A 16,992-nucleotide genomic window follows, 5' to 3' on the forward strand; every position below is an offset into this window, starting at 1 on the left:
CTCAGTGAATGTACATTTCCGAAAAGAGTTAAGAGGCATCAGTTCCAATTATCAATATTTACATTGTTTTATGATGAAAGAAGAAGAAACAGTAATTGGATAAAATGGTTAACTTAATGTTATTAATATGTTTCTATAGTGCGTACGAAAGTTAGTAAATAATACTTTCACAAAAATAATAGATTGGCGCGAATTAATTATTAAACCAAAGTAAATTGAAAAATAACTATTATATTCAGTGGACGAAATTAATTATCTAGACATAATATTTGAAAATCTCTTGCCTATTCTGACAATAAACGTAGACAAAATTTTCAGATGAAGCTAAATACAAGAGCAAGGAAGTTAAATGTTTACCGTTTGTCCGTGTCGAGATGCTAACAACGTCTGCTTGGAGAGCTCAAGTTTAGCAAATACTCTGAGGGCTTATTCACAACAGATTTAATTAAAAAAAAAACTCAAAACAAAAGAGATATTTTCTTTTCTTCACCCTTTTACTCAACTAAATAAAGACCAAGATGGCTTCCACAGAATTTTACTGTCGTCTTTAATCAAAGACCTCTCGAACTTTTGTTTTGTTTTCCTGTTTGTTTTTGCTTTAATAGAAAAGTTTTAATTGCTACCTTTTCTTCTTTCTTCATTGTACTTGTCTTCAAATGCCAAATTCTAATCGATGGATTATATACCGATAGATATAGTTTTTATTATTATTATTGTTATATATATAACTAATTTACATATATATATATTAGTATATTATAGACAAAATAACTCATAAGTTTCATTCATATTTATACTTTATACTCCTAATGTAAATGAATAAAAAATAACTATGAACCTTTGTGCGATCTCAGCTTATTCAGTATTCAGCGAGCACTTTAAAAGTTTGTTGGAAATATTCAATGAGTCCCAGTTCATATGTAGGTGGCGAATACGTGGCAACAACAACTCGAAGCTCGATAAGCTGTATGTGTTGAGTCGCATTCAGTCGCCTTGTTGGTTTTACTCCACTCAACCCTTCTCAACCAACTATGTATTTGAGGAACGCTTCTTATTCCATCTTTTGAATATACATTTGCTAATAGGAAAATGTAGGTAATATCTGTTTACCTATGAAAGAACGTGAGACCGTAATCCATTTTAAGAGTTATTTCAAAGAAGAAACCCATGTCAATTCATAAATGTGTAATTTCAGAGCCCAGAAAATATACATATATTCTAACATAATTTTCTTGACAGCTATTTTTGGCAAATCTAAAGAGATTTTGTGTAGAGAATTTTTGGTTTTCTATCATATTAATCAAATAGTAAATTTAATACCCACATTAATAAGATGAAGGTTAAAATATTTAAAAAAAATTAGTTATCATAACATCTTTATAACTATGACAAGGTACCTCTCAAATTTAACCCTACTTAATATTATAAATATAAAACTATGTTAAAACGTTTGGATATTTGTTACTAAATCATTAAACGACTGAATGGATTTGAATCAAATTTGGTATACAAGTAGATTAATAATAATACACTACCTAAATTAACATACAAAATAAAAGAGCTAGTTCGTTATAATTTAAGATTTAAAATGACGGTCCAATCCCATAATTATACATTTAATACCTACTTTACTAGATCCTATTGCTTATAATATATATTGTAGTTATTGTACTATTATTATATTATATGAAAGTACTATATAAGCCATAAATAACTGGAAGCAGCGAGTTCGTGCGGCAAAGGAATTTATGTCATTCTTACTAATATGAAGTATGACGAGCCTCTGCTCGTTTCATATTTACTCTTAGATATTGAAATAGCAGGAATGAATTGTTGATGTCTATATGAGTATATAAAGATATAATGTTCCAAATTGAAGAATTAAAGTGACCGACATAGCCCGACGGATAAGCAAGTTGATGTAGCAAAGATCGACAAATTATATGGAAAAAAGGTTTATGAGTAGCGACCCCATACAGTCAAACGCAGTATAGGACGACTTCTCACTAGGGCGCTGACCTCTAATGCAAATGGGGTGTCAGTGAATACAGATGACTTGTGACGGTTTTATATTGTTCATCATTATCATCATCTTCCTGCACTTCCATTCATATTATTTTAGGTTGATATAATATGATTATATTTATATTACACATTTTGTGCCTTTTTTGGTTTTACGAATACTAATTACTAATTTAAAATAAGTGACATTATCATTACCAAATCTAAGGTTTTTCCAACTTTGAATTTAGGTTTGTGATTGTTACAAACAAAATAAATCACTTCACCTGGTAATAGGTATAAGAAATTTATATAAACGTGACTAAATATGTACGTACAGATCCATTTGTGAGAGAGTTCATTTCAATAAATTTCACCAAAGTTATATACCGGTATTACACTCTCCAAACATGTGTTCGAAAAAGGTTTCAAATTATTATCAGTCTGAACACGTTCAATATGCGATGTAGGCTTCATCAACCAACTCAACGATTATCCTCTTAAAAATGTAATATTAATTTCCTTACGTAGAAAATCGTTTATAAATTGTATTTTACATTTTGCAGTATTTTCAAGGAATTACGACGAAAACTGTGAAGAGCATCAACTATTAAATTTATAATAATAAGATATCGTAATATTTTATTAAAAACGTGAATATTGAAACTCAAAAAAAAATACATTTACGTCAATTATCTGAAATAATTAGGTGACACGGGCATTCGGAAAACCAGTTTATTCGGATAATCGAACCAGGTAATTTTATTTGCCAATAATAACGACGTACATGTTTGTAACATATATTTTACTTGTATTTTTAATTATAAAGTATAAGGCATTTTCTTTTTCACGTATTATTATGTATATTGTACAGCCTGATATACATTTCCATGAATATGTATAATTTATAGAACTAATGTTACACAAAATCTTTAATTTTTGTCTTTTTACGCAAACTTGCTCTTTTTCAAGCTGCTGAGTTATGCACTTTTTTCAAGACAAGTTATCCGATATCGATCATTTTCATTTTGAGCTTTAAACTATAGCAAGATAGTATTTAGACACGTAAAAGCTTGAGAAGTAGTTGATATATTTTCATCATCTTCACTTTCATTATATTCGCTACTTGATGAGGGGAATGCAGCATGGTTACACGTGCGGGCGAATATTTCGGTTAAGCGGTTGTTCGGATGACCGTTGCGGCAACATTGGATAATCGAGGCTCTACTGTATAAGTTTCCCATTTTTTTATGAAAGTAATTTACATTTTTATGAAATTTTATGGAAACAAAAGTAAAGCCTGAAGGAGTGGAGAGAAACAAGAGAAAATCGGGTAATTAGTTAAGATGTTTTATTTCTAATTAAGTCTTTGTATGAAAGATTTTATGTGGCCTATAGAAATAGATTATTAATTAGGCTAGTCGTTATTACATGTCAGAAGCATAATGTTTAATTAAATTATTGATTTTCCATGTGACTGCCATGAAACTAGAAGTTCATTGAACTGTATAAACAGTTTGCGATATGGTCGGTTGGAGCGGCCGGGGCGTGAAGCGACTAACATTGACTCTGGCAATCGATCACGTGTACTTATTACGCATCTATCACTTTGAGAATGTTTATATTTAAGCAAGTACATTGCCTTGTAGTATGGACAAGTAGGTACTTGTCCATACTAAAATGTATCTTAAAAGAAAATTATTATTTTCTTATTAACTTTGCCTTGCATTTATCGCTCTATATTTATTGTTAAGTCGGTGCTTTGGGATCATAATGATTCACCGTCATTACCAGATCAGCCGTTAAGTGTCCACTACTACACAGGCCTCCGGCTATGTGGAGTTTTGCCACTAATTGCCATTCTTGGCAGGCGGATTGACAACCACAGTCAGGCTTTGGTAATGTTTCAAGAGGGTCGTTGCTGTCCATCCCTCGACCTTAGCTGCTTCTTAATAATAGTGCATAATGCATATCACTTTAAAAACTCAATTAAATTATTACACTTTTAAATAATTCTAAATATATATTTTGCTATATCCTTCCGAAATAATAAGCTACAGTATGGCTATTCGTAATTTTTTCAATTTATAAAGTCATTTAATGTCCGTTTTTGTAAATGATGTATTCTTTTTTATTTAGTCTAGTGTATATGATAAATGAAAATATATAAAACTTTTATACTCTTTCGCTATATAAATGCCACAGTAGTCTAAAACCATTCCATTTATTCTATTACCTAACCCTATTCTTATATTGAATAAAAGTGCAGAACTTTCTCTCAAATCTGTACTATATCCTTAACTTTACGATTTTCAGTACCGAAGTTTCTGCGTTGGAAAATTCCATTTAAAGTCTTTTCTTATAAGTGACGTGTTTCTGGAATATGTATTAAAATTTGTTTATAAATATATTACATATTCACCATCATTATCATCATCTCAGCCATTATCTGCCCATTGCTGAACATAGGCCTCCTCCATAGACTGTTATAAGGAACACTCCTGAGCCACCTGCATCCACTGATTCCCTGCAATGCATTAGAGGTCATCATTCCATGTAATGGGGGGTTGTCCTACACTGCGTTTGCCCCTACGGGGTCGCCACTCAAGAATCTTTCTTTCCTATCGATTATCGGTTCTTTGAGTTATGTGACTAGTACATTAACATTTCAACTTGCTTATCCTATTAATATAATATGTGTATACCAAAATTCATAGTGATTGGTTAAGCTGTTAAGATGTTATAGGGTAACAAATAAATAAACAAACTCACTTTCATATTTATAATATAAGTAAGGTAATTTACTGAAGAAATTAAAAGTAATTCATTTACACTGAGAAACTAATGGAATTGTAACATGGCGAAATATATAAATATTTTTGATAACTTGACCAGTTTCTCGTTTTTATATATTTGTGTATTTATATTCTTTTTTGAATTCTATTTGATATATGTTTTTGACACTTTTTTTTTAATATACACGATGTGTACAATGATGTACATTTTTAATATTCCCCAGTCACGTTAAGTACTATATTTTTTTTTTTTTTTTTTTTTTATACTACTTAGAATGGCAAACAAGCTGACGGCCCACCTGATGGAAAGTAGTAACCGTCGCCTATAGACATGAGCAGTACCATGGACATAATAGAGTATACTGTTTCGCCCATGATACCCCCCATGCGTTGCCATTCCTGAGGACTCAGGTGTTATTCCTCTGTACCCAGTAAATTCACGCCATATCCCATCCTTCAAACCGAAACACAGTTATGCAAACACAACTGCTTCACGGTTGAAACACGAATGGGAATTATAGGTATAATATAAGATTATAGATTTATATTTTATATTATATATACTAGAGGAAGACTTTGTATAAAAGTCGTTTGCTTGAGCACCTTTGCCCCATCCGTGTTTCTATCGAGAAGCAGTTATGTTTGTATGGCTGTGTTTCTGTTTGAAAGGTGGGATATGGCAGTGAATTTACAAGGTACAGAGGAATAACACCTGAGTCCTCAGGAATGGCAACGCATGGGGTATCATGGGCGAAACAGTATACTCTGTTATGTCCATGGTAGTGTTCATGTTTATAAGCGACGGTTACCACTTTTCATCAGTAGGGCCGTTAGCTTATTTGCCATTTCTAAGTTGCATAAAAAAATATACCTAGAATAATATATATTATCCAGAATATTCGTTGTGTAAATATTTTTACACAAACGAATATTCTTTGGATTTAAATAATATCAAGTTGTACTTACTGATAATCATGATCGAACTACAAGTGTTGTAACGTAGATACCTGTAAAGAAAAATATACCGATTAAGGAACGTGATAACAGGGCTTAGTTGCCAATTTGATACGATGACGATGTTCTTCTATTCGACGAAGCGTTTCGAATTTAAAAATACTAAACAAATCAAAATTTTAAAACGTTTATATTTCATGAAAAGCAATTTGCTATTATGCTATTATCCCTGTCATGTTTTTTTTATTTCTTTGGTAATTAAAATTAGTTAATTAATTGACTGGAAAAAATCCCTTGAAGAGATAAGACCGCTTGCGTACTTTTTTGTTTTAATCTAATATCTATATTATATGTGAATATATAAAAGTATAATAAATACTATTAACTTATCGCATTAATTTATTAGCATTCTATTTAATCCTATTAGTGAAAAGCAGAAGCATGAAACTATTTGCATTTATTAAATTTCTTATTTTATTTATTATTTTGAGATGCTCCTTTATTATCTTACCATTTTATTGTAATTCCTTGTGAACCAATAATTTGAATTTTTAACTTTATGTTCCAGTCCATATATATATATATATATATATATAATTTCATTAAATTAAACAAATGTATATTATTTCATCACATGTAATAGTGAAATCTACTAAATTAATGTACAATTTCCGAGCCCCGTGTGTGAGATTAACACGATTTATGTTACTATTGCGTTAGGATTTACATTGCCGATAATTTGTACTAGGCGTGAGTATAATGGATATCCATATATTGAGTTCCTTTGGACTTTGAAGACAGGAAACAGGTTATTATTCATTTCTATATTGCTCATAGCGGTCGAATATCTATTTTTTCTCAAACAGCTTGGAAATGCGGGTAGCGGCCGGCAAAAGTTGTATGAAATTCCATATCTGTCGTGTTTTGCGGCCAGAGAACTTACTATGTAAACTCATATCTGTCCTGTAATTTAAAAATGGAATGGCCTTTTACTTCGAAACATGACTACCAAGGAGGTAACTAATACAAGGTTTTATTTAAATTTCGAACTGGCTTGCAAATAGAAAGCTGTTTATTGAAAAAAAACAAAGGAACATTATGGCGCGTAAAAAAATATTATTGTTCGTTATTCGTCATTGAACTTAAAAAGTAAAATTGTGTTTTTGATTTCCGCGCATTGTTTGAGAAAAATACTATACAACCCTTGGCCACAACTAGGCATTGATGAATTCACGTATCTGTGCCTTGGCTACTCCTCGGCCCACATTTTGCACGTTCGTCCATCAATGCCTCAGTTGCTGGCCGCTGCAGTAATGTACTATAGAATATGTTAAGGGTATATCCAATGTATTTTTTGGTTTACAGACTTTTAACATACTCATTATTGGACCAGTATATAGATATTGTAACTAAAATATATAGATGTTAGAGAACCGATAATTCCTTCTAAAACTCCCTCCCTATTCATGCTGTATAACTACAAGCGCCCTCTGTTGCGCTAAATGCGATTGTTAGTTTTTGACAGTTAAAAAAAGGAACTCATGACGTGTGGTGTGTGTAAAAAAAGAAAATTTCCGAAAGGCTGGAAACTAGTGTCCTGGGACTAAAGAAAAGGCAGCAGACGAAATCCAGTAAGTCCTTATCCTTTCCCCTTTATTCGGTTCTCAATGAAATAAATAAAAGAGCAAAATTTTAATATAAATCGAACAATAGATATTGATATACTATATATTAACCACCCCTAATTTGTATTGAAATATTGGCAGCGTTTTCAGAGGATCGTTCTAGAAACTTCTATTTTTTTTACATATACAGCAAGTAAGTAAAGAAAGAACTTTCTTTTATCAACACGAAGAGAAAAAGATATTTTCAGTCCAATAAAAGAATGTTGAAAAAGCAAATAAGATAGACTCGAAATTCTTAATTACGTCTTTTTTGGAGGGCAAAGAAGAACTATAGTGATGCTTCTCGCATACTTATAACTTCGAGGAACGATAATGCAAAAATTTTGAAAATATTGGGTAATTCCTAGTAAAATCTACTTATCTTTTTTAATATCTAAATTGTTAAATAAGGTAACATATTTCATATGAATGAAACGATTATGAAATATCGTAATATTTTATAGAGCCTTAAAACTCAAGTTGATGGCCATAAGGGAACAGTTCGTAAAAGTTATCAAGCCGGCTTGCGTGTCAATAATGAGAAATATGGTAATAATGATGATGGCAGATGATAAAAGCGTATACATGAAAAACTTGTAGAACATCTACTACTCTTTCGACTTATCTTTACTATTTGGATATATAAATGTGAAACTGAGTTTGTTTGTTATTTGTTGGCAACTTAACAGCTTAACTATGAAGTTTGGTATACTAGTATTACATAGAATACAGAAACTATTTTTTATCCAGGTCAATAAAAATATTTTGCTCATGGGGACAAAGACGCGGGGAAAAACTAGTATTAAAAAATACACTACTGCTTATCGCTTAGTTTTTTCTTTAATGAATAGATATATTACATCTTTTATTTGTAATATCTCCAAACTTAAGGTTTAAATAGTTTTTAACTAGTGAATGTTTATTCAATAGCTATTTCCAATAAGTATATAGTTATATATAGTTCGTGATTCATTGTTCCAAAGGTTGACTGGTAGAGAATGCTACTAGCATTAAGTCCGCCTTTTGTACCTTATTTTATTTTGGTTAATAAAGTTATTTAAATAAATAAATATACGAGGAAAATAAAAAAATTAAACGGCTTGAAAATTGTTTAAAATATGTACATAAAAATATGAAACTCTAAATTCGGTTGGTAGAAACGATTTATCAGTACAAAATTTTCCTCCCATTATAACGCATCGAGCCCCTCAATCATCAGACGTTCGCGAACTGCCGCAACTTTCCTACACGCTAAGTCACGTAGTTAATTTTGCATGTACTTTGTTTTTAATAAGATAAAGCTAGGTATATAATTTAATAGAGCTAAAGTAGATACAAGAGACAGAAAATCTAATTCTTTGTTATAGGCACCTATAATAAATACATCTACACCTGTCTACGTATTTGAAAGAAAATTGTAAGAAAATAAAAATGTTGTGGGCGAAAGGACTGTATGCTGGTATGGAAACACGGTGTTTTAGAAAGATAATATAATAATATAAAAAATATACATAGCAAACTAACGGAGTAAAAAAGCGAAGGCCAAAACAAAAACCGAAACTGACACAGACTTCAAATTATAAAAAGAACATCTTTTTAATAAAATTTAAAAAGAAACTAAAAAGGTGCGTCGTGCACATCGTCTAGGACTAAAGAAAAAAAAGATTAATTATTTACAAAAATTATTAGTCGAAAACTAAACAAAAGTAATTATTCAGTTCTAACTATCGGCACTAACTTTTTAAAGGACGCCTTAACGTTCCTAATACCGTTTGAACATCAGCCACACGAACAAAATTGTCTCTTCCAAGAAACAGAGCAACCACGTGACCTCGCGGCCATGTACCTCGGGGTAAATCTCCATCAGCTATAAGAACAACATCTTCGATAGAAATACTTGGTGCTGTAGAGCTGGAACTTGAACGACGGGGCAGTAAACCGGGGAGATATTCTCTTACCCACCGGCTCCAAAACATGTCACTTAGTCATACAGCAATTCTCCAGTTATTGCGTGAATTAGATCTCGATTGCAGTGTCGCTGGTAAGGAGCTGCCAGCTGTGAGCAATTGATCGCACAGCATTGCGTAATCCAAGAATCCAGTATTTTTGTCGAAGCTCGTTAACAATGGTTTCCGTATTTCCATGAGGAGTTCGAACATGATAATAATGAATTAAAAGGAGAATACTTGGATGTTTCCATCTAAAAAAAATAGAAAACTTATCTTCTTCATTGACATCTAAAACCGCTGTAATACGACCAGAGATGTATAAGTTTGTTAGGACCAATTTGTGGTGACAGCTTGCGGAGACGACTCTGAGGTTAAGTGGCCGATTATTAGCAATGTATGCAATCTCTTCTTGAAAATCGTCTTCTTGGCTACGACGTAGTATATGTGACTCAGCAAGATTTAAATCTTCCGCCGTTAGAATATTTGAAATATTAGACTGTCTACGCGAAGTTAGTGCCGTTACATTAATAGAATTATCTAAAAAAGAACAAATACAATAATTTAATTTAGTTAATTTAGAAATATTAACTTCTCGTTTTCGTAAACTACGCAATCGCAATATAAAAATGAATTTATCCGCAGTTGCTGTTGAACGTACTAATCTAATCCATGAACATATAAAGATGAATGAATCTAATCCATTAACGTAATAAATCAGCTGAGAGTGACAACTGCGAACTGGATGAAGTGATCTGATTGACTTGATGCAAATGAGGTTAAGTTAATTATGAGCTTCGATGATTATTAGAATGAATAAAGCGCCAGTAAGCTACTACTAAATAAGCTACTTTACTGACATCATAAAAAATCATGGAGTTCGCGCTCTAAAAGAACGCGACCTCTGACGTGTATTAGTGTTAATAAAACTAGTGGACCCGTATAATATAAGTAAGAGCCTGTGGTTTGGTGAGTTTAGTAGGCATTACAAAATCTTTTTGAAGACCGGTATTAACAGCGATTAAATCAGTGCCTGGGTACCATAATAAACCAAGTGTGCGTACGGGTGTACTAACATCACCTTTATCTACTTGAAGTGTATCTAATGACTGACTATGACACAAACTCTTAGGTATTAGTGATAGCGCCCTTGGTTCATTAGATATCCAGTTACGCATCTCAAATCCTGCTTTCTGATGTATATCAACAATATCTGCTACCAAACGAGCAGCTCTTTCCACAGACTCTACACTACTTATGCAAACGTCCATGTGTCCGTGATCAAATGTCCATGATCATGAACGATTACATGGGCCTTTTCAGGAAACTGCTGTTGAATATCATCAGCATTCTTATTTTAATGAACAAAGCTGTAGACGGGCTTGATGCAGCGCCAAAAATCATTAAAGAAATACGAAATAATTTCAAAGGTTCATTAGGACTATCGCGCCTTGGAAAACGCTGTGCATCTCGGTCTGCGTTACGAATTTTAACCTGAGGAAACATTTCTTTAATGTCACCATTAATCGCGACACTCTCCTCACGAAAACGCATTAATATATTAAGCAGAGATTGCACGAGCAGCTCTTTCCACAGACTCTACACTACTTATGCAATCGTCCATGTAATGGTCATGAACGATTACATGGACCTTTTCAGGAAACTGCTGTTGAATATCATCAGCATTCTTATTTTAATAAACAAAGCTGTGTGGACGGGCTTGATGCAGCGCCAAAAATCATTAAAGACATACGAAATAATTTCAAAGGTTCATTAGGACTATCGCGCTTTGGAAAACGCTGTGCATCTCGGTCTGCGTTACGAATTTTAACCTGAAGAAACATTTCTTTAATGTCACCATTAATCGCGACACTCTCCTCACGAAAACGCATTAATATATTAAGCAGAGATTGCACGAGCAGCTCTTTCCACAGACTCTACACTACTTATGCAATCGTCCATGTAATGGTCATGAACGATTACATGGACCTTTTCAGGAAACTGCTGTTGAATATCATCAGCATTCTTATTTTAATAAACAAAGCTGTGTGGACGGGCTTGATGCAGCGCCAAAAATCATTAAAGTCATACGAAATAATTTCAAAGGTTCATTAGGACTATCGCGCTTTGGAAAACGCTGTGCATCTCGGTCTGCGTTACGAATTTTAACCTGAGGAACCATTTCTTTAATGTCACCATTAATCGCGACACTCTCCTCACGAAAACGCATTAATATATTAAGTAGAGATTGCAAAAGATCTGGTCCGGTTAAAAGTAAATCGTATAAACTAACTCCTTGTGATTTAGCGGCTGCATCATTAATTATTAGCTTTCCACAAAAAGGCCAACCTCGAATCAACCCTCACGCTTTTCATGTCTCATAATATCTATACAGTCGAGACGATATTGCATTTTAAATATATTTTCTATAGACGCATCACTACCTGCGTTGCAATCACACACATTATTTACGAAATGAACAACATTCGTTTTACTTGACACAAAACAGAAAAGCACCCAACCCAAAGCTGTTAAAATAGCAACTGGTTGAGACCTAGTTCCCTGTCTAGTCGCAATAGGTACAGATAGATGCCAATTATCAATACCAATTATAATGGTAGGTTTTGCATCATAACATAACTCGTCAGCTATATCTGATAAGTACGAAAAAGTATCAATCTCATTTTTATTAACATAACGATCTGCTAAACCTAAATTACTAATAGATCTAGCTTGTTTGACATCAAAAGTTTTTATTGATTTCCGCCCTTTAATCTGAAAATCAACGTATTGAACTTCCGATTCCTTTGATAAACCACCCACACACTGTATGTCTATTTGTCCCATCTGACCCGTTACTCCTATCTGAGAAGATATTTCAGCATCAATAAAGGTAGCCGTAGATCCGTCATCAAGTAATGCGAAAGTATCAACAGAACCAGATGGACCCGATACTGTGACGGCGACGACCTTTAGTAATGGTTTACGAGAAACAGTGGTACTACCTGAAGACGTCTGAGTCACCAATTCTGAACGCGGCTGGTCCGCATTATTGTCTACAGCATGCGAACTTGACTCTCCGGATTCCTGTGTGCTAGCTATGGAATGTGTAAAATTAGAATTATGAAGTATTTTATGATGTTTACGAGAGCAACCGACTATAGTACAAACACCTTTGACACGACAGGTATTATAATTATGTAAACCTCTTTTTAAACATTTGTGGCATAATTTATTTTTCTTAACAAAATGCCATTTGTCATCAATTGACAGTGCCAAAAATTTATTACAATTGATTAATGAATGAAATGCTCTACAATATAAACAAGACTGTTTTGATGAAATTTTTGATGAGTTTTCAGTCGTTGTAAGAAGAGATGTTTCGACACAGAAATCGGCCTCGGAAGCTTGCGTGTCGAAACTATCACACACCTCTACGGCATTTACTCGTTCTAATTTCTTATGCCTGTCGAAATTAAAAGTCATGTTAAAATTGAAAATATCAACAATACCGAATTTAGCTTGTACCTCTACCTCTCGATTTAAAAATTCTGCAAGCATTTCTAGTTTGCTTTGACCACTATATTCGTGGATAACAGCAAAGTCATACCACCTACTTTTTAACACAATAGGCAATTTTGAGAGCACTGCATTGAACAATTCTGGTGATTTTAAATAGTCATTACCATCTAATAGGCGTAATGTCTCAGTGCAATTACGAACTTTACTGGCAAATACTGTTAAGTCCCTATCGTTAGTCAATCTCGACAAAGACCTTACCGAATGAAGTTCTTGTAAAATAATTAACTCTGGTCGTCCAAATCGAATCTCAAGTGCATGTGGGCGAAAGGACTGTATGCTGGTATGGAAACACGGTGTTTTAGAAAGATAATATAATAATATAAAAAATATACATAGCAAACCAACGGAGTAAAAAAGCGAAGGCGAAAACAAAACCGAAACTGACACAGACTTCAAATTATAAAAAGAACATCTTTTTAATAAACTTAAAAAAGAAACTAAAAAGGTGCGTCGTGCACATCGTCTAGGACTAAAAAAAAAAAAGATTACTTATTTACAGAAATTATTAGTCGAAAACTAAACAAAAGTAATTATTCAGTTCTAACTATCGGCACTAACTTTTTAAAGGACGCCTTAACGTTCCTGATACCATTTGAACATCAGCCACACGAACAAAATTGTCTCTTCCAAGAAACAGAGCAACCACGTGACCTCGCGGCCATGTACCTCGGGGTAAATCTCCATCAGCTATAAGAACAACATCTTCGATAGAAATACTTGGTGCTGAAGAGCTGGAACTTGAACGACGGGGCAGTAAACCGGGGAGATATTCTCTTACCCACCGGCTCCAAAACATGTCACTTAGTCATACAGCAATTCTCCAGTTATTGCGTGAATTAGATCTCGATTGCAGCGTCGCTGGTAAGGAGCTGCCAGCTGTGAGCAATTGATCGCACAGCATTGCGTAATCCAAAAATCCAGTATTTTTGTCGAAGTTCGTTAACAATGGTTTCCGTATTTCCATGAGGAGTTCAAACGTGATAATAATGAATTAAAAGGAGAATACTTGGATGTTTCCATCTAAAAAAATAGAAAACTTATCTTCTTCATTGACATCTAAAACCGCTGTAATACGACCAGAGATGTATAAGTTTGTCAGGACCAATTTGTGGTGACAGCTTGCGGAGACGACTCTGAGGTTAAGTGGCCGATTATTAGCAATGTATGCAATCTCTTCTTGAAAATCGTCTTCTTGGCTACGACGTAGTATATGTGACTCAGCGAGATTTAAAGCTTCCGCCGTTAGAATATTTGAAATATTAGACTGTCTACACGAAGTTAGTGCCGTTACATTAATAGAATTATCTAAAAAAGAACAAATACAATAATTTAATTTAATTAATTTAGAAATATCAACTTCTCGTTTTCGTAAACTACGCAATCGCAATATAAAAATGAATTTATGCGCAGTTGCTGTTGAACGTACTAATCTAATCCATGAACATATAAAGATGAATGAATCTAATCCATTAACGTAATAAATCAGCTGAGAGTGACAACTGCGAACTGGATGAAGTGATCTGATTGACTTGATGCAAATGAGGTTAAGTTAATTATGAGCTTCGATGATTATTAGAATGAATAAAGCGCCAGTAAGCTACTACTAAATAAGCTACTTTACTGACATCATAAAAAAAAAAACATGGAGTTCGCGCTCTAAAAGAACGCGACCTCTGACGAGTATTAGTGTTAATAAAACTAGTGGACCCGTATAATATAAGTAAGAGCCTGTGGTTTGGTGAGTTTAGTAGGCATTACAAAATCTTTTTGAAGACCGGTATTAACAGCGATTAAATCAGTGCCTGGGTACCATAATAAACCAAGTGTGCGTACGGGTGTACTAACATCACCTTTATCTACTTGAAGTGTATCTAATGACTGACTATGACACAAACTCTTAGGTATTAGTGATAGCGCCCTTGGTTCATTAGATATCCAGTTACGCATCTCAAATCCTGCTTTCTGATGTATATCAACAATATCTGCTACCAAACGAGCAGCTCTTTCCACAGACTCTACACTACTTATGCAAACGTCCATGTGTCCGTGATCAAATGTCCATGATCATGAACGATTACATGGGCCTTTTCAGGAAACTGCTGTTGAATATCATCAGCATTCTTATTTTAATGAACAAAGCTGTAGACGGGCTTGATGCAGCGCCAAAAATCATTAAAGAAATACGAAATAATTTCAAAGGTTCATTAGGACTATCGCGCCTTGGAAAACGCTGTGCATCTCGGTCTGCGTTACGAATTTTAACCTGAGGAAACATTTCTTTAATGTCACCATTAATCGCGACACTCTCCTCACGAAAACGCATTAATATATTAAGCAGAGATTGCACGAGCAGCTCTTTCCACAGTTACTACACTACTTATGCAATCGTCCATGTAATGGTCATGAACGATTACATGGACCTTTTCAGGAAACTGCTGTTGAATATCATCAGCATTCTTATTTTAATAAACAAAGCTGTGTGGACGGGCTTGATGCAGCACCAAAAATCATTAAAGACATACGAAATAATTTCAAAGGTTCATTAGGACTATCGCGCTTTGGAAAACGCTGTGCATCTCGGTCTGCGTTACGAATTTTAACCTGAGGAAACATTTCTTTAATGTCACCATTAATCGCGACACTCTCCTCACGAAAACGCATTAGTGGGCGAAAGGACTGTATGCTGGTATGGAAACACGGTGTTTTAGAAAGATAATATAATAATATAAAAAATATACATAGCAAACCAACGGAGTAAAAAAGCGAAGGCCAAAACAAAAACCGAAACTGACACAGACTTCAAATTATAAAAAGAACATCTTTTTAATAAAATTTAAAAAGAAACTAAAAAGGTGCGTCGTGCACAAATGTATTATAATTAAAATCTATTGTTTATTTCATAAAGTAAAATAAAATACAGTTGATTCTAACATGATATTAATACTATTACCTAGAAAGTTGACAAACAAAACATATTTGTACCGCGTTGACTTTCTCCTTTATCGAAATTTTGCTCATGAAATTGTCTACATTTCCAAATGCTTTGTTAAGCAAAGAAGTACGATACATATAAATATATACATATATACTTATATTCAAATAACAGAAATAATATATATGAAATAATAACAATGTCTCTCATATTCAAACAAAGATTATAAAGAATACAAACATTGTATTTGTAAGCAGGGAATTTGTTTACCTATTAGAATATTGGAGTCGTAAATGTAATAATTCTCAGTCCTGATCTTCTCCAAACGACATTACCTATAATCCTATTAAGCATAATCCTTACTAATATTGTAAATGTAAAAGCGAGTTTATTTCTTTGTTTTTATCTCTTGACGCTTTAATAGCTTAACCAATTACCATGAAATTTGGTATACACGTACTATTTGAAATGAAGATGAATATAGGTTACCTTTTATTCCGATCAACCAAGGTCACACGGTTAATATTGGGTTTTTTTTTTTAAATGGTTGATAATGGAATGGCAACCCTTTCCGCGCCATCGGCATACACCGGCGGGGCTCCAGTGAAGGATGATAGGTGAGGATGAAACAGGTCAGTTGGCCCATCGTGAAAAATTCAATAGGAATTGTACATGATGGTTTCCAGGGGGAACCACGTGAAGGTCGACCTAATAAGGCATATTGCTAGCAATGGGGCTATTAAACTCCTTTGCTAACAATCCCTTTCCCCCCGGTTAATATTGGAGTTAAAAATATAATAATACTTTGTATTATAATAAAATGGAGCTTATGAAGAAGTTTATACATTTATTACAATATGAATATAATTTAGTATACAGATGATCACGTCCTTAGCACATAGGAATCTTTTTATAGATCAAACCAAAATTAAGGGGCAAAAAATTAATAAATCGGCCCACTAGATAGAGTAATGACCTCAAATGTGTCGGGCCACACAGGGCCGTTTTTTTATAGAATAACCTCGATAGGTAATGAGACAGGTAATCCCGCCTACGTTATTTGTTACTGATGGGGTATCAGAGAGAGATGATAAATGAGGATGAAATCAGGTTAGTTG

General features: G+C 33.6%; 2 protein-coding genes across 11 annotated transcripts in view; both read right to left on the bottom strand.

Moving 5' to 3' along the window:
- Window positions 1–16,992, bottom strand: part of LOC113519321 (kazrin) — a 133,274-nt gene that overhangs the window by 60,294 nt on the left and 55,988 nt on the right. For 8 of the 10 annotated variants that reach the window (XM_052897347.1, XM_052897344.1, XM_052897348.1 and 5 more), the window contains one exon: window positions 5,763–5,803. The exons of the other annotated variants lie outside the window; for them this stretch is intronic. The gene's annotated coding sequence lies outside the window, so the exon portion shown is untranslated. The remainder of the gene's footprint in view (window positions 1–5,762; window positions 5,804–16,992) is intronic. 10 annotated transcript variants of the gene reach the window in all.
- LOC128201190 (uncharacterized) lies at window positions 9,065–13,738 on the bottom strand. Its single transcript, XM_052897387.1, has 4 exons — window positions 13,501–13,738; window positions 12,773–13,022; window positions 12,366–12,568; window positions 9,065–9,900 (listed from the first exon to the last, which is right to left on the bottom strand). Exons 1-4 carry the CDS (start codon window positions 13,736–13,738, stop codon window positions 9,431–9,433), a joined length of 1,161 nt encoding a protein of 386 aa, XP_052753347.1. The 3' UTR covers window positions 9,065–9,430.

This window comes from Galleria mellonella, unplaced genomic scaffold, assembly GCF_026898425.1.
Source record: "Galleria mellonella isolate WM207_F2 unplaced genomic scaffold, CSIRO_AGI_GalMel_v1 utg36, whole genome shotgun sequence".
Lineage (NCBI taxonomy): Eukaryota > Metazoa > Arthropoda > Insecta > Lepidoptera > Pyralidae > Galleria > Galleria mellonella.